The sequence below is a fragment of the Pseudopipra pipra genome, chromosome W (assembly GCF_036250125.1).
Source record: "Pseudopipra pipra isolate bDixPip1 chromosome W, bDixPip1.hap1, whole genome shotgun sequence".
NCBI classification, from domain to species: Eukaryota; Metazoa; Chordata; class Aves; order Passeriformes; family Pipridae; genus Pseudopipra; species Pseudopipra pipra.
In genome coordinates this window covers 20,617,831-20,641,370 of record NC_087580.1, presented here as the reverse complement: position 1 = coordinate 20,641,370, position 23,540 = coordinate 20,617,831, and the positions used below count along the sequence as shown (strand labels likewise).

Here is a 23,540-nt window from a genome sequence, read left to right as displayed (position 1 = left end):
GAGTAATGAGGCCTTGGAATGGACTGGGCAGGGAGGGGGTGGAGTCCCCATCCCTGGAGGTGTTGAAGGTAAGAGTGGATGTGGCCTCAGTGCCATGGTCTGGGAAGCACAGCGGGGTTGGATCCAGGGTTGGACTTGATGATCTCGGAGGTCTTTTCCAACGTGGCTGATTCTGTGATTCTCTGATTGCCATTCCTGTGGCAGCACATGCTTGAGGCTCCATCCCCAGGGGGATAGAGATGTCTGTCCATATCTATCTGCAAGGTTAGTCTGTAAATGTGTGGTGTTAGCAAAGCAGGCTGACTTCTGGGCTGGTTGTAGAAGGAGAAAGAAGCCCCCAGGCCAGTGCAGGCAGGCAGCCCTCAGCTTGCACCTGATGTCCCCTCCCTGCAGGTTCCTGTCCTTGAGCCCAGGCCCTGAGGTGAGGCTGAGAAGTGGCGCGGAGGTGAGCCCAGAGCTGTCCCTGAGGTGAGGCTGAGAATAAGTGCAAGGCAGAGGTGCTGCTGAGGAAGGAGAGCCCCGTGGTGGGGAAGGCACAAAGCTGTGTGTGCCCATCCCCGAGCAGGTGCTGTGTCCATCCCCTGTGTGCCAGGTGAGCTGGGGCTTTGCTGCAGAGCTGCGGGCGCTGATTTGAGCGGCTGCAAGTGCTGAGATGGTGGGCACCCAGGAACACCAACTGTGCCTGGCCACGGAGCCTGCAAGGAGGAGCAGAGACAGCCCTGGCAGTGTGGGGGGGCCAGGTTGTCCCTGTGCCTTCCCCTGCAGGCCCTGGCTGTCCTTGCTGGGCCCCTGTCCATCCCCATCAGGTCCCTGCCCGTCCCCCCTGGGCTGAGCTCCCCCCAGGAAGTGCCGTGCAGCTGAAGCTGCTGCCATCCCCCCCCTGCAGCCACTGCCCCAGCCATGGGGCACAATCTCCTCTGCAGAGCTCAACTCCCTGCAGACTTTGCAGGGAAATCTGTGCTGGCAGCTGCATCCTGCGCCCCAGGGCAGTTTGTATCTCCGAGTGCTGGTCCATCCTGAGGACCCAAGGGCTCCTCTGCCATTCCATCCATGCAGCAGGAGTCACCCTCCTGCCCTTGACTCCCTGCAGAGGAACAAGTGCCATCTCTCTGTCTGGGAGAAGCCAGATGCTGCCCCTGGGCCATCAGAAGTGGTGCTGAAGCCTCTTTCAGCCCAGCCCCGGGTGCAGTTTTCTCATCCCCTCAGTGAGTGCCCGCTGCCCCAGCCGGCACTGACCAACCAGGGCGTTTGGCACACTTGGATTGGTGGTTTGGAGAAGGAGTCCCAGACTGGCAGGGGGCCAGATAAGCTCCAGTAACAACTCTGGTGAGGTGCCTGCACTGGCAGGGGACCAGGGGATCGCTGCCCTACGGAACCAGCTGGAGCTCTGGGTGAGTGCAGGATGGAGCAGAGACCCCCCTGCAGCCCAGGAGGAGCCCACACCGGACCAGGGGATGCCCAAAGGAGGCTGAGAGCCCATGGGAAGCCCCCGCAGAGCTGTGGGAGCAAAGCCCTGGTTTCCAGGGCTGCCCCCCCACCCCATTTTGTTGGGTTTAAGTGCAAACTGCAGCAGGGCCGTCCCTTGGCAGCAGCCGGGTCCGTGACACAGGCTGGGAGATGTGCCAGCCCAGGAGGGACTGAGGGCAGGGGGTTCGTAGGGACCATCCAGCGCCCCTCGCTGCCCACGAGGGCTGGAACGGCCCGAGGGAGCGGGGGCTGCGGGGGCTGCTCGCCCTCCCGGGCAGGGAAAGGCCCGAGGGACCGCCCGGGGGAACCGGGGGCCCCGCCCGGCCCCTGCGCCTTCCCCGCCCGGCGCTGCCGCGGCTGGAGCGCGGCGGAATTCCCGGCACAAAGAGGCGGCGAAGGCGGAGCCGCACGGACACGGGGGGTGCCTTCTGCTCCCAGCGCCTCTTGGAGCCGAGCAGTTGCTGGAACTGGACAGGGATGGGTCAGCAGACTTGTCTGGGCACTGGTGGTGCTGGGAGCCCCCCCGGCTGCGGGCGAGGAGCTCTCGGATGAGCAGGGGATGGGAAGGGGGAGGTCGGTGGGAAAAGGGGGGTCAGAGAGGACAGAAGGGGTGGTGGGACCCCAAACTGAGTGGGAGAGGAGGGTACCCACCAAAAGTGGAGGGGGAGGGGCACTGAGGTTTGGGCGATGATGGGAAATGGGTGGGAGAGGTCAGAAGAGTGGGGAAAGGGGAGGGTGGGACCCCCAAACTGAGCATGAGGGGGCTGGGGAGTGGGGGGATGATGTGAGAGAGGGAAGAAAAAAGTGGGGGTTGGGACCCCAGAAGTTATCCTGGGCGGGCTGGGAATTGAGGGGACCATGAAAAGTGGAAGGAACAGGGAGAAGAGTGGAAAAGGGGAGGTGGTCTGGACAGTCTGACAGTCCCATGGGAGTCTTTGGGCACAGGGGGGTTGGCAAAGGGGGGTGGCCCCCCTGAGCTCCCAACTTCCTCTGGGGTACTGGGGCTGCTGGATCCAATGTTCTCAGGGCACAGACATTTCTTTGGGCCAAAGAGCCCTAAAACACTTGGCACAGACCACACTTTACCACCAGCTGTTCTCCAACTACTCTGCTGGTTCAGAGCAGCACAGTAGGACAGTGGGGACCCCTGGGATCCCCGGGACAGCAAGGTGGAGAACCTGGAGAGGGGGAATGTCTGGGAACGTGGCACCCTGAAGGTGAGAGTCAGAGGAGAAGGGACCCTTGGGACTCCCAACACTCCCAGCATCCCTAAATGGGACCCCCAGCATCCCAGACAGGGGAGACCCTCTGAACCCCAGAGGGGAGAGACCAGAGAGGGGGAACTCCTGGGAGAGATTTTTTGGGCTAATTTTCATATTTTAGAGTACTTTTTAGCTGAATCTCAACTTTTTGCAGTTTGGACAGGCAGGAGTTTTCTCACTATTTCTGAGGAGCTTTTGCCTGAATTTTGATTGTTTGGGTTTTTCTGGGCTGAATCTTGGTGTTTTGGAGGTTTTTATGGTCACAGGATGCCCGGTGAGTTCTAGAGATGGACTTGGGCAGGAGGAACCCCCAAGCCAACACACTCAGCCCTTGTTTTCCCCCCCCCCCATCAGGATTTCTCCTTCCCAAAGCTTGGCCAGATGAAGGAGGCTGCGAGGAAGAGGAAGATGCCTTGGGCCCCCCAGGCAGGTGAGGAGGCAGTCAGTGTCCCTTTGGGCGGGTGTTGTGCTGGCTCTGTCAGCTGAGCATGGCCCCGGCTGCAGGACAACCCCGCTGGCGCCGCCGTCCTGCCGGGGCCGGAGTTGGGGGGATGTCCTTGGCCTTCCCTGTGGGCCGGAGGCAAATCCCCTGCCTGTCCTTCTTGCTTCCTGCCCCAGGCCCCGAGCTGAGGATGGAGAGCCCGGAGGACAAATCCCCCCGGCAGAGCCTGGTGGGAGAGGCCGTTTTGAAGGGCTCCCCGGCGCAGGAAGGCAGCAGGGAGGAAAAGGGCAGGAGATCCCCCCGCAGGAGGGGCTCCAAAGCCAGCCCAGGGTGCTCTGAGGAGGAAAGAGCCAGCCTGTGCCGGGAAGGCGGCCGGAGCTTGAGGGGGAGCTCTGACCTGGTGGGGCCTGAGCAACCTCCCAGCAGGGAGAAGCCCTTCAGGTGCTTGGAATGTGGGAAGAGGTTCAAGGCCAGCACCAAACTTCTCATCCACCAACACATCCACACTGGGGAACGGCCCTACACGTGTGGGGAGTGTGGGAAGAGCTTCAACTGCAACCCCAACCTGATCCAACATCAGCGCATCCACACTGGGGAACGCCCCTACACGTGTGGGGAATGTGGGAAGAGCTTTAGGCAGAGCTCCACAATGATCCTACACCAGCGCATCCACACTGGGCAGAAGCCATACAAGTGTGGGGAATGTGGGAAGAGCTTTAGGCAGAACTCTGTCCTCCTCGTCCACCAACGCATCCACACCGGGGAACGACCCTACAAGTGCTTGGAATGTGGGAAGAGGTTTAGGACCAGCTCACATCTCCTCCTGCACCAGCGGACACACACGGATGAGAGGCCCTTCCGCTGCACCGACTGCGGGAAGAGCTTCAGCCAGAATTCCTCCCTTGTCACTCACCGACGCATCCACACCGGGGAGAGGCCCTACAAGTGTGGGGAGTGTGGGAAGAGCTTTGCCCAGAGCGGTACCTTGACCAAACATCAACAGACCCACCGGTAAGAGAAGCGCCTCGAGTGCCCTGACTGCGGGAAGAGCTTCGACTGCTGCTGCTGCTGCAACTCTATCAGCCATTGAAGGACCCACGTTGGATACAGACCTGGTGACCCTTGTTCCAGGTGATCCATGCTGGGCACACACCTGGTGACCCGTGTCCAGCCCCTGTCCCGACCCCTCTGACAGTGAGGGTGACCCAGGGTCTTGTTAACTGATCCCTTGGGGAAGATTAGAGTTAGTTTATCTATCTATTTCTCTATCTATCTATCTATCTTTACGTAGGGTTCAGTTTAGATCAGTTTTGTTTCCCTGTAGAGTAGGTTTGGGGCAGTTTTGGCTCCTGTCTATAGTGAACTAAAAGCATAAAAATAACACTTCCTCTCTCTGGCTCCAAGCCCAACCTGTCCCCTCCAGGGGTGGATGTTCTCCCCCCTTCCCCGGGCGGTTCCTTTGCCCCTGGGCAGCAAAGCCCCCGCTGCTTCTGCAACGGGAGAGTGTTGGAGCCATGGACCATTAACATTCCAGTCTCTCCCAGCTCTGCACCCCAAAAGTTGAGTGGGATCAATGTGTCCCCTCAAAGTGGCTCAATCCCGTAGCAGTTCATATTCCAGGCAGAATGCCAAAGGGCATCCTGGGACTCGTAGTCCTTCTGTCTCTGTCGCACGTGCGCAGTGAAGTGCTCGGATGGGAGTGCTTGAGGAGGTCCCATGTCACCGTTTGAAGTGTCTGTTTAAGCTTGTGTTGATCTTAATAAAGCTAATTGGGTTACTGCACCCCCGTGTCGACTGGGTTCGTGCAAGACAAATGCTCTAAATGGCCGCCCCAATCGGGACATTCAACAGGCGTCGGTAACCAGAGACCAAAGGCCTTGGGACATCTTGCCATGGCATCTGTCCTGATGGAATTCCAAGGAAAAAGGAAGAGCTCTTCGACAAATCATGCGCATCAGTCACCTCTGCAGAAACAGGACAAAAAGGGAAAGAGGACGAAAAAGGAGAAAAGAAGAAAAATCCGGCTTCAGCAAACAAGAGGTGACCTATTAGGATGGGAGGGATGTATTCCCACGAGGGGAGGTGTTCCCCAGAAATTAAAGAAGAAACTGAAGCCGTCAGCCAGTCCTTAAAAACGCTGGACAAGGACGTAGCAGAAAATAAACCGTTGGCGCTCTTAAATTGGATCATCACAAATGAACCGGCACTTCCATCAACCGGAACCCATCAGATACGATCTTGGCGAGGAACTGGAAACGGACTCATCAAAAAAGCGAGTTCTGGAGGCGTTGGAGGCATTTAAGAACTGGGCTGCATGGAAGGAAATAACGATGGCCTTATATGCTCGCTACAGGGGAGCAAATCCAGCTGCAGCAATGGGCCCTGCTTCCCCTGTCCCTCCTGCAGCCCCTGCTGTAAGGGGGGTACTTTTGAATTAGATGATCAATGGAGCACAGAGGCGTGAGAACGGGATCATATTAGGATGTGAAACCAGCCAGAGTATGGTACAATGTAACTTCATGGCACAGGCTAATTGGAAGGTCCATTGTGCTTTTTAGCAAGTCAGCTTGATATCCCCTATTATCAGAGCTGAGTTCTTCCTTGGTTTTGCTACATATTGCAAGATAGATACATCTACCCTTGAAACACAGTGGTAGAGGTCATCCATAGGGGTGAGAAAGATGATGATGGGAGGAAGATGATGTGGGCAGGGGTCGCTGGCCCCTTGCCCCACAAGTAGGGCAGGCACAGACTGTTGCCATGAGGTGATGATCAGGGGGGCTTTGGCTGCCGTTCAGGCATCACCTTATACTGGGTACTGGCCCTACGTGGTGTAATGTGGAACTGATAAAATGGGGTGTCAGAGCTGCTGAGCTGAGCGATCCTCATCCTACCACCGAGACTGTGTCGCTCCGCGGGGACGCCCGCTAAGCACGGGCACCGACCAGCTGCTGCAGATCCTGACAGCCCTGGCCTGTCTGTGTGGGTCAGCACAGGTTATTGATAGGAAGCAACTGAGAGAACAAACTTTTTAATATCCTTTTAGTGTTCCTTTAATTCCCCTTTTATGTTTATAGTATTTTTCCTTTAGTTTCCCTCTTTACTAACCAATATGGTGTTATCCATAATATTGTGTTAAGATCCTTTTTTTGTATCCCTTTTCACTAGTTAATACTGTATTAAATGCTGTTTGTAGTATTTGTTTTAATGCCACCCGATAAGGTAGTTATTTTGTATCCTTTTTTAGTTTTTAATTCCTCTTGCTAAGTTCATTACTATTATTTTTATTCTCGCTGTAATAAAAGATATTTTGTGTGTTTGAATATTTCTGGCACTTGTCTTTATTCCGGACATGTATCCAAACGAACTGCTACACTTTCACCTGCCGTTTCGACCCTCGCCCATCGCTACAGGACTTTTTGCATGTGGGTAAAGCCTTCAAGCCTGTGCAATGGATTTTTTAGGTGAGATGCAGTCTGCGCGGAACTGAACCCACCCTTTAATCCTGAGGTTCATCTGCCAGGGCCGAGCGAGCTTGGACGGTGGCAGCGAGGTCCTCAGGATGTAGGTTTGATTAGAGTGACCTTCTCTTAGATGGATGGCCTTACAGGGCTAAAAGAGCTCCATCTGCCCGGGTTTGGGATTAGAGTTGTCCTTCTCCTAGGATGACTGCCAGAAGGCTAATGAGCTCATCCTGCCCACGGATGTATTGTACCTGCCCCTGCTGTTGTGACCTGTCTGGCATGGGCGACCCTACCGAAGGCTGTACCATCGCCAGCATAGCTCGTAACCACACAGGGGCACACGGGCTATGTTCCTGTTAGAACGGTTTGGGAAGTCTTTCACTTCCTACTTTACTATCACCTATTTATATACAAGCATAACAAGATCCCCAGGAACAACCCTTTGTCCTGCCCACCCTATCAGGATGTAACAGAGCAAAGCAAATATACCCAGAACATGCCGAACCTGGGCAGTAGCCACAGGTGAGCCAAAAACAAGCAGACAAAGTGACCAACCGTTCTGGCCTCTGTACTAATGCAAGGCTGGGGTGCCTTTCAAGGCCCCAGCTTGGCTGGGACCCCCATGACTCTAAAGGAATGCCACTATTCAGCCTGACCATATCCTTCCTCCACTGAGTTACCACGTATCTCCAGGGGCACTGCTCACCTGTGACACTTCCTGCAGGAGTACCCCGCTCTCTCTTGTGCCAATCAGAGGACCTCATGGCCCACACTATACCCCTCCCCTCTCTTCCCCCATTCCCATTGCCCTGTGCCCCCCTTCCAATCCCTTTAGCCCCCCTCCCCCTTCCCTTCCCCCCCAAACCTGGACCGTAAAAGCCTCTGTGGGCTGCGAAGCTGCTCTATCCTCCTCCATGGGTGTGCAGCAAGTGCCGGCAGGCTCCCCCACTCTCTCTCCCCTCTCCTGCTGTGACCATGGCTGGGTCCTGAACCGCGTATAGGGGGGGCTCCTGAGGGACTCCCAACCGACCCAGGACCCCACCACACACACGCAGCCAGCCATAAACACAGTTAAGATGTTGACTAATGTGCTGTTTAATTTTATGAAAAATTGGGCAGCTCCCTGAAGCTCAAAGCATGAAACCAGTCAATTGAGAAGCACTGAATGAGCAGAGAGCAACTGGAAGAGGAAATCAGGGAGCAACAGGAAGGACACACATCCAGCAAGTCTGCTGAAGAGATGTCCTTAGACAGGGCCATTTTAACAGGAAACGTGGAAACACCTGAAGAGAGAGGGAGATGAAGTTATAGACGGAATAGTGGTAATACAGGTAGAGGGGCAGATCAGCATTTCTTCTCCTGCCATCAGCACACGTCCAGGAAATTCTTCTTCTGTCATGGTGGGAAAACTTGCCATTTCTTAAAAGTACTCAAATGACCCAGTAATGAAAATGTGCTTAAATATTATTTAAATGTATTTAAATAATATAAAATAATATAAAAGTATTAAAACTGTGCCTCTTTCCAGACAGACATCACTTGTCTGGCCATGACCAACAGCCCCACAGGCTGTGCTGGATTATGGGGTGTGTCCAGTGGCACAAAGGAATCAAGGGGCCATTGTGACACTGCAGGGCCTCATGGAACCAAAGATCCCTGGGACACTGCATAATGAAAAAGGGAATAGAATACAGAGATGGAAAATGTCATGGTTTCAGGAGTTTCAGTATTTTAGGCTGTTTTTCCAACACTGTTTTGCAGGGACTGTCTCTTTAAGAAGGAATGCCTGCCCCACGCTGGGGCTGGGCAGGGAGGGGAAGAAAGAAGGAAAATGCCAGGCAGCAAATGGAACTTTTTCTCCTCCCTGGACCCCGGGGTTGGTGCCTGGAGAGTCCCCACGGTGCCGTCCTGCCCCGGGGCCCTGCTGCTGCCGCCCCGAGCGCTGAGCTCGCTCAGCACCACGGCCGGGGAGAGCCCCAGAGTGACCCTGAGCCCAGGAACGTGCTTCTGCTTGTGCCCCCATTTCCCAGAGTTCCTTTGGCTTGCTGGGGCAGAGGGGGGTGGTTATCAGGGAGGACCCTCCACCATTTCCCCCCTTTATTCCAGGGGTGCCATGTGGGCAAAGAATTCCCCTCCTTGTGGGTCAGCTGTTCCCTGTATATCTTTGTGGTTGCTGCTATTTCCTTGTCAGTAAACTCTTAATTTTAAGAGTTTTATCTCTCTGTATTGGTAAGAAATAAAAAGGGAGGGATTCCTTTCATTGGAGTTCCCACCCCAATTTTTGTCTTTAAACAAAGACAGCCCCTCAGTTGGATGAGACTGTACAGAGTCACAAATGACCAATCGTTCCATAAGTATCCACAGTGTCCAGGGATTCCTTAGCTTCCCTGAGGTCCTAGACTGTCACAATGGACATTTGATTCCTTGAGGCCCTGCAGTGTCACAACTGCCCCCTGATTCCATGAAGTTCTGCAGAATCCCAGGGTTCCTTTCGTTCCATGAGGCCCTGCAAGATCACAGTGGTCCCTTGATTCCATGAGGTTCCACAGTGTGCAAGGCTTCCTTTGGCTTTGTAAGGCCCTACAGAGGCACAATGGCTCCTTGATTCCATGAGGTTGCACTGTTTCCCAGAGTTCTTTGGCATCAAAAGGCCCTGCAGTGTGACAATGGCCCACTGATTCCATCATTTTCCCCAGTGTCACAATGGACCCTTGATTCCATGAGATTCCGCAATGTCCCGTTGGTTCCCTTTGGTTCCAAAAGGTTCTGGGATGTCACACTGGCCCCTTGATTCCCTGACGTTCCACAAAATCCTGGGGTCCTTTTGATTCCATGAGGTTCTGCAGTGTCCCATGTTCCCTTTGGTTCCAGGAGGCCCCAGTGTATCCCAATGGCCCCTGGATTCCAGGAGATTCCACAGTGTCCTGGGGTTCCCTTGTCTCCCTGACTTTAGGCAGTGTCCAGGGTCCCTTTGTTCCCAGGAGGTTCCTTTGTTTCCATCAGGCCCTGCCACGTCCCAGACTCCCTTTGGTTCCATGAGGTGCTGCAGGGTCACAATGTCCCCTTGATTCCAGGAGGTTCCACCATGTCCCAGGGTTCCTTTGGTTCCATGGGGTTCCACAGTGACAAAACTCCCTGCTTCTTATCCTTCCAACATTTGTGGGCCCATTCTCTCCCTGCCTGGGATGGAGCCCCATTGTGTTTGTGCAGGAATGGATCCATGGCCATCCTGCCACTGCCCCAATTGAATGCTGCACAAACGTCACTGCAGGCCCGACCCTGGATGCAGGAACAGTCTGGGAACTCCAGGCCTGCTGACATTCAGCAGAGCCAGTCGGGGGCCCAAAGAGCACAAGGGATTGACTGCAACCCCTGCAGGTCTCTGGCATTGCTGGGGACAAATGCAGGAACTGCCAGGAGCTCTGCAGAGCCCTGACAGTGCCACTGCAATCCCAAGCTGCATTGCCCGGGGCAACCCTCAGCACAGCCAAGGCCACAACCCTTCCTGAAAGGTGTCCCTTCTGGGCAGGGCCAGGGGGACAAACCCCTCCATCTGTCCCTGCACATGTTGGGTCCAATTCTCATCCCCCACTTAGGGACAAAGTCAGGCTACATTGGGTGTTTAGCTTTGCATTTGCTTCACTCTTTTGTGCTTCCAACACACACACCCCCCAGTGTGGGCAGAGTCTGGCCCGTCAAAGAACACAAGACCTGACTAGTTGTGGCTCCTGCTGCAGGGGCTGGAACTTGGGCCACAATCTGTGCCAGGAGCAGAGAGGTCCCTCCCCACAGAAACTTCTTGGCAATGGAGTTATTAGGAAAACAGGACGGGTTGTGGGGATCACTTGCAGGGCACAGCCAGGGACGTGTCTTGACCAGCCTCCTGTTTAACATGACCAGCTTTTTCAACCTCTTTGCTCTCTCTTTTCTCATGCTTGTTCCTCCACAAACCGCTGGGATCCTACCCTTGCTTTGGTTCTTTCCTAGACATCCCAGGACAAGTCTTGCCCAGTCCCCAAATCCCCTTTCTGGCTGCCCATCATGAGTCTCAGAGCCCGAGGCCGAATCCCCCATCCTCAGCTGCAAGGTCACCCTGAGTGGTTCTGCCATTGACCCACTTGGTTACAGTTTCCTACAGATACCTTGGAACTTCCTTGGAATTAATTTGTTACCTTTTGGACTTAGAACGATTTCTCCAAAAACATGGCAATTCAGGTCCTAAAAAATGCAAATTCTTTGGAGAAGGAGTTTGGGACTTTAGACTCAAAAGAATCACAGAATTGTTTGGTTTTGAAGGGAGCTAAAAGGTCATCTGGTCCAAGTCCGTGGACAGGGACAGTGACATCTTTTACTAATTCAGGTTACTCACAGTCCCTGACCTTGGACAAATGCAGGGATGGGACATCCACTTCTCTGGAAACCTCTTCCAGTTCTTGCCACTCTGATTGTTAAATCTCCTATTATCCAAAACAAAACTCTTCTCTTTCACTTCAAAGCCACTGCTCCCTGTTCTGCCACTACAGGCCTTGGTAAAAAGTATCCCTGTGATTTCCTTAGACTATGAGCATGACATTTGCAGCTGCAGAAACATCTGTGAGTGCCCAGAGATCTCCCAAGATGGGCTTGAAAGGTCTCAAGCACATGAGCACTAGAGAGGGGCTGAGGAGCTGTGGCCTCACTGGTGTGGAGACTGAGGACAGTACAGGACAGCCCTGAGAGGGCTTGAAGGGAGGATTTAGAGATGGTGGATCCTTTTGTCAGAGCAGAAAAGAGCATGAGAAAGAAAAAATTAATGCCAAGTGCAGCTGGGGAGGTCCCGAGTGGACATGAGGGAAAAGGAATTTCACTCCATGGAAGATGCTGTGCTGCAACACATCACCCAGGAGGAGTGTGGATGAGGCCAAGGCTTTGTGTGTGCAGGAAGAGCCAGGGAGGACGCAGAGATGTCAGTGCAGGAAGGTGCCAGCCAGGTGGGGCAGCCGGGGGGATGACGACAGCCTGCAGGGAAAGGGGCAGGGCATGGACACCGTAGGACAGCCTGGGCTGGAGAGGAGACAGGGAGGGGGAGAAGCTGAAAGGCCCTGCCAGAGCCACCTTCTGCAGGCCTTTGGCCAGGGCTGCTGTCTGTGCCCCTGAGGCCAGGAGGAGGGGAGTGCCCCTTGCAGCCCTGGGGCCTCATGGCCTCCTTGTCCCTGCTCAGCAGCCTGGCAGGTGCCACCCCATGGTCCTGCCCTTAGCATTGCACATCCCACATCCCAGTGCCCCAGGAAGAGCCCTGAGGAATGAGGCAGGGACAGGATGTCCCTTCCCAGGGGCTGGGGGTCAGGGCTTGGCCCTTTGGATTAAGGAAAGAAGTCAAGGTTTCTTCAGCATCAGAGCCACCTTTCCCTTGCTTGTCCATCCTTGGCATCACTGTCTGCAGTTTTCTGTTCCAACTGGAATCTGGGGACATGTTCTCAGTTGTGTCCCTCAGTGAGACTCATTAGCACTACAAGAAACTTCAATGGTTTAATCTCATTTTGACTTGTTGAAAAGTTGTTTGAACTTCCTCTCAGGGACTGAGTCTCATGTAAACAACATCAAACCCCCTGAGGGTCATGAAATGAGTCCCTGAGGGCTGTTGCTGTGCTGCTGAGCTGGGCTGGGCTCCTGGCACACAGGGAGTTCCTGGCAAGCAAGAAGAGCTTCAAAGAGACAGCTCTGCCCAGGAGCAGCTCCTCTGCACAGCCCAGCAGGGCTGAGGGCACTGCCAGGGCAGCTCAGGGACACCAGCAGGGCACTGACAGAGCTTCAAGGGGCTCAGCACTGGCAGGATGGCTGAGAGCTCCCTGCAGGAGGAACCTTGGCAGGGCTGCACATGGTGAGTCTGGGGCTGCAGGGCAGTGCAGGGGCAGATCCTGGAGGCATCTCCTAAAGCTGGCCCAGCCCCAGCTGATTGGATGGGTCAGCAGGGGCTGTTTTGGGGCACTTTGCAGATCTGTGAAGCCAGGGGTGCAGCCAGGGGTGCCCGGGGCTGTGGGGCAGAGCAGGGTCCTGCAGCCCAGGGCGCTGTGCTGGGCAGGGACTCTGCTGCCTGCCAGGGGCAGCTCTCAGCCAGCCCAGGGAGCTGCTCCCAGGGCTGGGGCACAAGGGCTGTGGGCAAGGAGCAACCCCTGGGAGGGCAGGGAAAAGGTCTTCACCTGTTTAGAGGAGGCTGCAGGTTGTGAGGGCTCTCACAGCTCCAGGTCATTACAGGACATTTCTCAGAGGAGTTTTAAGAAAGCACAGCAAGTCATGGGATACCTGAAAATGATGGATCCTGTTCTTTCCATCTTCAAATATGTGTTTTCTGGGTAGGAAATTGGTCCTAATATTTAATCTCACAGTTCAGGAGGAGGCACTGAAACTGCAAATCTATTCCTCCTAGAGGAGAAGAGACCAGGCAGTATCAGAAATCCCCACACCTGTGCCTTACATGTAGCTCTGGGTACCTTCTCCAGTCCCCTCAGGGTTGCTCTGACATTGCCATCAGAGCCTGCACAGCCAGAGACTCCCCTGGGCAACACTGCATTGTTGGGCTGGAACAGAGAACATTTACCAAAGCTGCCCTTTTAAACAGTGCTGCCCTGCACTCATCAGACTGTAGGTATTTGTGTTTATTACAAATTAATTTGCATGTGAAGTTACGTTCAGGCAGCACGAGGGAAAGCACAGGGCAGATGGGAACAGATGGAGGGACACTGCAGCTCTCCTGGCTCTGCACTGAGCTACAGAGAGCTGAGCTGTTTGTCCTCTCTTGTTTAAAGTTTCGTTACATTTGGCATCATAAAAATGAGGATTTTTACTCCTAACAAGAGCAGGTACCAGATGCAACCATCAAAAATAATAAACACAGTCAACATTATTTAAAGGACATGCTAAGCCTTTCCACCCCTTAAGAGCAGAGACTGAACTTTTCCATTCAAGGTGGATGATGCCTGACATCCCTTGGGAGGGTTTGATGCTGTCACAGACCAGCTCCGTGTCCCCACTGGAGAAGGGGAAAACTGAGCCCTTGGCAGCACATGGACAGAGCTCCTGTTCCTCACAGCACCCTCAGTCAGCACAAACAAGGGAAAGGAAAAGTCTTTCAGTTCAGGGGATTTCTATGAGAAATAAAGTGGCTTTGCTTAGAGGAGTCTCTCTTAACTTCTCCCTGTCCTTTCATGTTTCTGAACAGTGTCCCTGTGTTGGGAAGAAGCAAATGCCCAACAGCAGCTCCATGGCCCAGTTCCTCCTCCTGGCACTGGCAGACAGGCGGGAGCTGCAGCTCCTGCACTTCTGGCTCTTCCTGGGCATCTCCCTGGCTGCCCTCCTGGCCAACGGCCTCATCCTCAGCGCCGTAGCCTGTGACCACCACCTGCACACCCCCATGGGCTTCTTCCTGCTCCACCTCTCCCTCACAGACCTGGACTGCATCTGCACCACTGTCCCCAAAGCCATGCACAATTCCCTCTGGGACACCACAACCATTTCCTACACAGGATGTGCTGCACAGCTCTTTTTCTTTCTATTCTTCATCTCATCAGAGTATTTCCTCCTCACCATCATGTGCTACGACCGCTACGTTGCCATCTGCAAACCCCTGCACTACGGGACCCTCCTGGGCAGCAGAGCTTGTGCCCACATGGCAGCAGCTGCCTGGGCCACTGGCTTTCTCAATGCTCTGCTGCACACAGCCAATACATTTTCCCTGCCCCTGTGCCAGGGCAATGCCCTGGGCCAGTTCTTCTGTGAACTCCCCCATGTCCTCAAGCTCTCCTGCTCACACTCAGGCTACCTCAGGGAAATTGGGCTCACTGTGGTTAGTGGCTGCTCAGCACTTGGTTGTTTTGTTTTCATTGTTTTCTCCTATGTGCAGATCTTCAGGGCTGTGCTGAGGATCCCCTCTCAGCAGGGACGGCACAAAGCCTTTTCCACGTGCCTCCCTCACCTGGCCGTGCTCTCCCTGTTCCTCAGCACTGACATATCTGCCCACCTGAAGCCCCCCTCCATCTCCTCCCCATCCCTGGACCTTTCCCTATCAGTTCTGTACTCAGTGGTGCCTCCAGCACTGAACCCCTTCATCTACAGCCTGAGGAACCAGGAGCTCAAGGATGCCCTGAGGAAAATGATAACTGGATGTTTATTCAGAAGCAATAAACTGCATCCTTTCTTCTGCAAAACACTCATTGTGTAACACATTTTGGGCCCAGACTGCCTTCTAAAGCTTTTGATACTGGTAGGGTCGGGGGACTTTCCGTTCTTGTTCATCTGTTAATGTTAATAACACTGTAATTTTATTCTTCATCCCATATATAATTCACTCTCTACCCTTTTTTTTGACCCATAAAATATACAAAACAGCAATCATGGTTTGTGTGCATTTAAAGAAAATAAAACTTTGTGCAGCAAGGTATTTGTCAAAGATCCTCCCTGTGTTAGTTTGTACATGAGGAATCACAATCTCTGAGCTTCAGAAAGGAGTAGACTCTCCAAAGTCTTGTTGCTTTGCTTGTTTCTCCGTGGAGACAGTGCAGTGAGGTCAGGGACCCTCTGGGACCTCAGGGACTGAGGGCTGGTTCAGATGTGGTGTGTTGGTGGCCGATGGCCAATGGAGATGACAAATGATCTCCACGTCACCTGCCTGGGGCTCTGCAGCTTGTGAGGGCTCTGATGGAGGTGAGGACTTGTCTGTAGGAAATCAGGAATTGCAGGAGAGCACAGAGGATCTGCAGGGACAGCCCGTCCCATCCAGTCAGCAGGGAATGGAGCCCTGGAGCAGAATCCTGCCCAGGGTGGAGTCATCCAGAGGTCAAGTACTAAATCTTGCTGTGAAGGGGCAAACAGAGCTCAGCAAGCCCAGGGGACTCATCAGGTACAAGGAAAACTCTTGCAAGTGACTTGTGTTCCCCTCAGTGACCTTCCTCAGGTCAATTAAGAGCAGCCCCAAAGCCATGTCCCAGCTCTGGAACAAGACAGGGCCCCTCTGAGCCCCCTCCATGGCCACACAGGAGCGTCTGTGGGAGGTGGTCAGTGCAGGGAGCACCATCAGCTGGCTCTGCCTCCCAGCTTGAGCAGCACAGCCCAACAGAGTCCCCCATGGCCCCAGGCCCCACAGCCCCCATGCTCTGCAGAGCAGCCCCCCCAGCTCAGGGGCTGTGGGGAGCACGGGCAGGGGGTGCAGGAAGGGCTGCTCAGGCCAGCACAGACGTGTTCCCCTGGGGAAAGGCTCTGGGGGGAGATGGGATGTGCCAGGAGAAGAGCAGCACACCCTGTGTGAGCAGAGGGGCCATGGGAAGAGGCTGCCCTGGCCCTGGGGAAAAGAGGGGGCAAAGCAAAATGTGGAAAACTCTCTGGTCTGAGATGAGTTGTGCTGCCCAAGAACACGCTGACTCCAGAGGTGTCCCAGCGGGGCAGAGCCGGCGACTCCGGTCCGTGCGGCGGCGGGGGGGAGGCAGCGACTCTGCTTGATTCCATGGAGTTCTGGGGAGGCACAGTGGCCCCTTGGTTCCAGGAGGGTCTGAGATGTCTCAGGGTTCCTTTTGTTCCATGAGGCCCCACATGTCCCTTGGTTCCACAAGATTCCACAATTTCCCTGTGTTCTTTTGGATCCATAAGGCCCTGTAGTGTCACAACTGCCCCTTGATTCCATGAAGTCCCACAGTGTCCCTGGATTCCTTTTGTTCCATGAGGTTCCCCAGTGTCACAATGGCCTCTTGATTCCATGACATTCCACTGTGGCCCAGGTTTTCTTTGTTTCCAAGAGGCCCTGCAGTGCCACAATGGCCTCCTGATTCCATGGGTTTCTGCAGTGTCACAGTGGCCCCTTTATTTCAGGAGGTTGCCCACTGGCCCTGGGTTCCTTTGGCTCCCTGGGGCCCTGGAGTGTCTGTCCCAGTGGCCTCTGGATTCCATGGCTTTCCCCAAAGTCACAATGGCCCTGTAATTCCATGAGGTTCTGCAGTTTCACAGTGGCTCCTTGATTCCATGAGATTGCACAGCATCATCACAAAGCTGAGCCCATCAGCTGATGAAAGTTGTGAGGAGGTTGGGAGGAACTGAGACAAAAGGGATAAGATAATTGGGGAAGAAACAGGGACATGGCCAAAAGAGAGGAAGGATTTTGATAAGGGAAAACCAGGTTCAGGGAATTCTGAGGGTGCTGAAACACTGACTGTGCAAATACTCCTGGTAGGTCTTTATGCACTTTGTAACCTCAAGCTCCCACACTACCCAAAAGTGCTGCCTCTCCCACGGAAAGGAATCGACTGCTCTAATTCCAAACCAAAAAAAGCCCAAACCCAGAACTCCACACTTCTATTTGTACTCCAGTGCCCACCCCAATCCCAAAACTGTATTACCAGTATGAAAAGCCAAGCTTTAATCCTGATCCAGCCCCAAAAGCTCTTCCCCTAATCAGGAACCAGACACTGCCAGCAGAACAAGAAACCTCCCAAAGTTCTGCCTAATCCCCACCCTGAGCTCTAAACCCCAAGCCCTGACCATGAAGCACCCCCACAGCCCTTGGGAGCAGGGCAAGGACCTGGAGGGCCCAGAGCAGGCCCAGGGGGTTGGCAGAGGAATGGGAGGTGACCTGGATCTGCTCAGCTCTGCAGTGACCCCCAGGAGAAGGGCCTGGGCTCTGGCAGGGATGTCCTGTGGCACAGGGGCTCAGGATCCAAGGTAAGAAGGCCAAGTGCACATGGCAACAGCCAGAGCTGGTGCAGAGCCATCAGGGAGGGTCTAGAAATGCTGCTGGGAGGGGGTGGGAAAGCAGGAGGGGTGTGTGCAGCCTGCAAGGCCAGAGCAGCAGCAGGGCCAGGGCAGGACAGCCTGCAGGAGAGATGGCCAAGGGCTCTGGCAGGGCTGCAAGGCCCAAAGGCACCCAGGCCTTTGTCCCCTTGCCTCTGGCAGCTGCCTCTGCCACTCAGGCCACCACAAGCCACTTTCCTGCCAGGTTCTGCACTTGGGTTCTGCCTCGCCCTCCCTCAGCAGCCTGGCAGGGGTTGCCCAGTTTTGGCCTTTGTTGTTCCTCCCCCTCCCATCCCAGTGCCCCCCAAACAGCCCTGAGCCAGCCGGGAGGGACAGGATCTGCTGGGCCAGGGCCTGGGGCTCAGGCCTTGGCCTTTGTGCTCCACAAAACCAAGGCAGGCTTTGCTCAGCATTGCAGGGGCCTGCCCAGAGCCTTGGTCTGCCTGCACTCCTGGCCTCCAAGGAGCTGCTCCAAGGAGTCCCTGGGGAGGCTTTGGCAGTGCCTGCCCTCAGTGGGGCCCAGCAATGCTTCAAGGCACTTGCAGTTTGGCTTCTGACTTCTTCAGCAGCTTCTTCAATCCTCTCTCACTACATGAGGATGATGAACTCATCTCTAAATACACAGTGGGGCTCATTAAAAAACGGAAAAACAATTTCTTTGTCTTCCTTTAATTGTCTTCTTGTCTTTAAGACATCAACAACTAATTAGAGTTGTTTTGTAGTTCAGCTAAGGAGGAGGATTTTTAAGTAGACGTCACGAAAAATGTATTTTTGGATGAAAGGGAATGATTTACACAGAGCCTTGGGATGCAAGATGGTCAGGATGCAAAGGATTTGGATCCGAAGACAAGGGGGCAAAAGGGATTAGTAGCATTTAATTACTGATCTATTTAACAGTTAAAAGTTATTCAATAGCATTTGCTACAATTTCAACAGTGACTGAATTATAGGTTCACAACAACATTCCCACCACAGTCAATTCACACCCACACCCAGGCAGAGATGTGTGCACACATCAATAGCTGGCTGTGGAAAGGTCCCTCTCCCAAATTCTCCTTGTTGTCAGGGAAACACTCCCCCAAATCCCTTTGTGTTTGCCACCAGACAAGGGTCCCAGCTGGGGGAGTGTTTGTGGAGGGGGATCAGAATTGTCCTGGGCATCAGCGCCGCTCTTTGGAGTGTTGCAAACTGGAGGGTTCCCGAGCTGGGAGAGGCTGCCAGAGGTGTCCCACTGAGAGGGAGGTGCTGGGGAGCTGCCAGGGCCTCCCTCAGCCCTGCTGGGTGTGGGCTCACAAGGGGACTGGCTTTAGTTATCTGCTGAATTTCCATCCTGGGGTCAGGAATGACTGGGGTTTCCAAACTATTTTGGAATTGTATCCAAACTGTTCCATTCGGGTCACAATTCAGGCAGGGAATGTTCCAAGGCTTTCATGGGATGACTGATTACCCTTTGTTCCCAAACTGTTCCACTCCGGATTGTTCCCACCTGTATCATCCAGGAGCACCTGGTCCAGTCCAGGGACACTTCTCCACAGCCCTGGTCCAGTCCAGGGGCTCTTCATTGCTCAGCTGGTTTGGTCAAGGCTTGTCAGGAGCTCCTGAGATCATCGACCAGGCCTGAGGAGAATGGAGGGAAGATGCACCAACACAGAGGCTTCTAAGAAAGATGGGAATAAACCTTTTGTAAAAACATCTTTGAGCACTCTCCAAGGTGTTTGCAGATAAAAACATTGTGCTCATAATTTAGGACAGTCAGAGGGGTACAATTTACCAAGGCCTGGAGTGGCAGAACAAGGTGTAATGTCTTTAAACTGAAATAGAGGAGCTTTATATTGGATAAAATGAAGGAATATTTACCAATTGGGCTGGCAAGAACTGCAACAGGTTCACAGAGAAGTGAATGTCCCATCCCTGCATTTGTCCAAAGTCAGGAACTTTGAGCAGACTCAATTAGTGAAAATGTCACTCTCCGTGTCCCCGAGTTTGGACCAGATGACCTTTTATCTCCCTTCCAAGCCAAACCATTCTTTGATTCTTTGAGTCTAAAGTCCAAACTCCTTCTCCAAAGAATTTCTATTCCTAGGACATGAATTACCATGTTTTTGAAGAAGCCATTCTAAGCCCAAAAGGTAACAAATTAATTCCAAGGAAGTTCCAAGGTATCTGTAGGAAACTGTAACCAAGTGGGTCAGTGGCAGAACCTCTCTGGGTGACCTTGCTGCTGAGGATGGGGGATTCAGCCTTGGGCTCTGAGACTCATGATGGGCAGCCAGAAAGGGGATTTGGAGACTGGGCAAGACTTGTCCTGGGATGTCTAGGGAAGAACCAAAGCAAGGGTAGGATCACAGTGGTCACTGGAGAACCAAGCATGAGAAAACAGAGAGAAAAGAGGATGAAAAAGCTGGTCATGTTAAACAGGAGGCTGGTCAAGACACGTCCCTGGCTGTGCCCTGCAAGTGATCCCCACAGCCTGTCCTGTTTTCTTAAGAACTCCATTGCCAAGAAGTTTCTGTGGGGAGGGACCTCTCTGCTCCTGGCACAGATTTTGGCCCAAGGTCCAGCCACTGCAGCAGGAGCCACAACTAGTCAGGTCTTGTGTTCTTTGGGGGGCCAGACTCTGCCCAGACTGGGGTGTGTGTGTGTTGGAAGCACAAAAGAGTGAAGCAAATGCAAAGCTAAACACCCAGTGGAGCCTGACTTTGTCCCTAAGTGGGGGATGAGAATTGGACCCAACATGTGCAGGGACAGATGGAGGGGTTTGTCCCCCTGGCCCTGCCCAGAAGGGACACCTTTCAGGAAGGGTTGTGGCCTTGGCTGTGCTGAGGGTTGCCCCGGGCAATGCAGCTTGGGATTGCAGTGGCACTGTCAGGGCTCTGCAGAGCTCCTGGCAGTTCCTGCCTTTGTCCCCAGCAATGCCAGAGAACTGCAGGGGTTGCAGTCAATCCCTTGTGCTCTTTGGGCCCCCGACTGGCTCTGCTGAATGTCAGCAGGCCTGGAGTTCCCAGACTGTTCCTGCATCCAGGGTCGGGCCTGCAGTGACGTTTGTGCAGCATTCAATTGGGGCAGTGGCAGGATGGCCATGGATCCATTCCTGCACAAACACAATGGGGCTCCATCCCAGGCAGGGAGAGAATGGGCCAACAAATGTTGGACGGATAAGAACCAGGGGGTTTTGGCACTGTGGAACCCCATGGAACCAAAGGAACTCTGGGACATGGTGGAACCTCATGGAATCAAGGGGACATTGTGACCCTGCAGCACCTCATGGAACCAAAGGGAGTCTGGGACGTGGCAGAAGCTGGGTTCAGTTCCTCGCAGACTGCATCTCACCTAAAAAATCCATTGCACAGGCTCGAAGGCTTTACCCACATGCAAAAAGTCCTGTAGCGACGGGCGAGGGTCGAAACGGCAGGTGAAAGGGGCACTGGGAGCCGCAGACCCAGCCCTGCATGCAGGCGGTTCAGGACATTGGTCATTTGAGACTGACCGGAGATGACAGTTTCTTGGGGCAGCACCCTGAACGACCAAGCAGCCTTTCCAAGGACAGCACTGCTTGCTCCACTCGGAGAGGGGCCTAGAAAAGGTGGCCTAAACAAAGCTCATCTCCACTTTCACCCGGTTGGTCAACCGCAGGCCAACGGGCATCTTCTTCCAATGCAGTCGCACAAAGATCAAAAGACAAAGGCACGCACCTGCCTCCAAAGGTGTACCTGAATTAACTCCAGCATGTTGGAACATCAGAACCATGCTCGATTCTGCGGATGGCGGACGTCCTGAGCGACGTTCTGCCCTAATTGCCCATGAACTGGCTCGTCTCAACATCGACATTGCTGCTCTCAGTGAAGTTCGCCTTCATGAAGAAGGCAGCCTCAGAGAACATGGTACCGGTTACACACTCTTTTGGTCAGGGAAGCCCAGAACCGAAAAACACCTCTCAGGAGTCGGCTTCATGATCAAAAACTCCATTGTTCCCAAACTCAAAAATCTGCCGACAGGTCACTCTGACCGCATTATCTCCCTACGCCTCCCACTCCACAACAAACAACACGTTGTCCTCTTTAGTATATATGCCCCAACTCTCCAGGCTGACCCTGCTGAAAAAGATAAATTTTACGCTGACCTGCGCCGCCTTACCCAAAAGGTGCCTGCAGATGATAAGATCATTATCCTTGGTGATTTCAACGCCAGAGTAGGTAAAAATTTTGAAGCATGGAAAGGAATATTAGGCAAGCACGGTGTTGGAAACTGCAATGATAATGGTCGCCTTCTGCTAGAATTCTGTGCAGAGCAACAGCTCACCATCACTAATACTATCTTTCAGCAGAAAGATAGTCTGAAGACAACCTGGATGCACCCCAGATCTAAGCATTGGCACCTCATCGATTATGTCCTGGTGCGACGGAGAGATGTCCGCGATGTCCTCCATAGCCGTGTGATGCCCAGTGCAGAATGCCAAACAGACCATCGGCTGGGGCGCTGTAAACTCAACTTCTATCTCAAATTCAAACCTAAAAGGGGCAATATCCCAAGGAGAAGACTCCAAGTTAACAATCTCCAATCAGCCACAGTAAGAGACAGATTCCAGGCAAACCTTCAAACTTGGCTTGAAAACCATCCCACAGACTCTGCAGACTCCTCTCCTGAAACAATTTGGCACCATATTAAAAACAGCATCCTGCAGTCCTCCAAAGAATCCTTAGGGTTCTCCCTCAAGAAGAACAAGGACTGGTTTGACAAAAACAATCAAGAAATCCAAGACTTGTTGAGGAAGAAGAGAACCGCCCACCAAGCACACCTTGCACTGCCATCCTGTCACACAAGAAAAACAGCCTTTCGTCTCGCATGCAGCAAGCTCCAACAGAAACTCCGTGACATCCAGAACAAGTGGTGGATCAATCTAGCAGAAAAAACTCATTTATGCGCAGATACAGGTGATCACAAAGGTTTCTATGAGGCCTTGAAAACAGCATACGGGCCTACATACCAGGTACAAAGCCCTCTACTCAGCGCTGATGGGCAAACCCTTCTGACAGATAAAACCTCCATTCTGAATCGATGGTCTGAACACTTTCAGACTCTTTTCAGTACCAACCGTGTAGTTCAAGGCTCAGCGATTCAGTACATTGCACAACAACCAGTGAAAAATGAATTGGATATTTACCCTACTATGGGAGAAGCTCTTAAGGCCATACAGCAGGTGAAAACTGGCAAGGCAGCTGGGGTTGATGGAATTCCACCTGAAGTCTGGAAACATGGAGGCCAAGCACTCCATGCTAAATTTCATGAGTCTGTGGTGCACTGATGAGAACCAGGCGAACTACCATCAGACCTTTGTGACGCAGTCATCATCACCTTGTATAAGAAGAAAGGACTCACTTATGACTCACACGACTGGAGTGCTGCTATGGGGGGCTACAAGCTCTTCAGAAAGGACAGGCAGGGAAGGAGAGGTGGAGGGGTGGCTTTATATGTTAGAGAGTCTCTTGACTCTGTTGAAGTTGAGGTCAGCAGTGACAAGGTTGAGTGCCTGTGGACCAGAATCAGGGGGAAGGCCAACAAGGCTGACATCCTTGTGGGTGTCTGTTACAGACCGCCCAACCAGGATGATGAAGGAGATGAATTATTCTACAAGCAGCTGGTGAATGTCTCAAAATCTCCAGCCCTTGTGCTTGTGGGTGACTTTAACCTGCCGGATATCTGCTGGGAGCTTCATACTGCAGAGAAGAGGCAGTCAAGGAGGTTCCTGGAGTGTATAGAGGATAATTTCCTTCATCAACTGGTAAATGAGCCTACCAGGGGTAAGGCCCCACTAGACCTACTGTTTACAAACAGAGAGGGGCTGGTGGATGATGTAGTGGTTGGAGGCCGCCTGGGGCATAGTGACCATGAAATAATAGAATTTTCAATCCTCAGGGATGTAAGGAGAGCCATCACTAAAACCTCTACTCTGGACTTCCGGAGGGCAGATTTTGGCCTATTCAAAAAACTAATTCAGGGCATACCCTGGGAAACAACCCTTAAAGGTAAGGGTGTCCAGGAGGGATGGACATGCTTCAAGCAGGCAATTTTGAGCGCACAGGAACAGGCTATACCAGTGTGCTGAAAGGCCAGCCGGAGGGGAAGACGGACGGCTTGGTTAAATAGGGAGGTTCT

At 53.4% G+C, this 23,540-nt stretch overlaps 1 protein-coding gene across 1 annotated transcript; it reads left to right on the top strand.

Annotated features, from left to right (window-relative positions):
- Positions 1–314: 314 nt before the first annotated feature.
- LOC135405501 (zinc finger protein 239-like) lies at positions 315–4,271 on the top strand. The gene is made up of 3 exons (XM_064640203.1): positions 315–468; positions 3,084–3,159; positions 3,348–4,271. Exons 2-3 carry the CDS (start codon positions 3,111–3,113, stop codon positions 4,184–4,186), a joined length of 888 nt encoding a protein of 295 aa, XP_064496273.1. The 5' UTR covers positions 315–468; positions 3,084–3,110; the 3' UTR covers positions 4,187–4,271.
- The last annotated feature ends 19,269 nt before the right edge of the window (positions 4,272–23,540 follow it).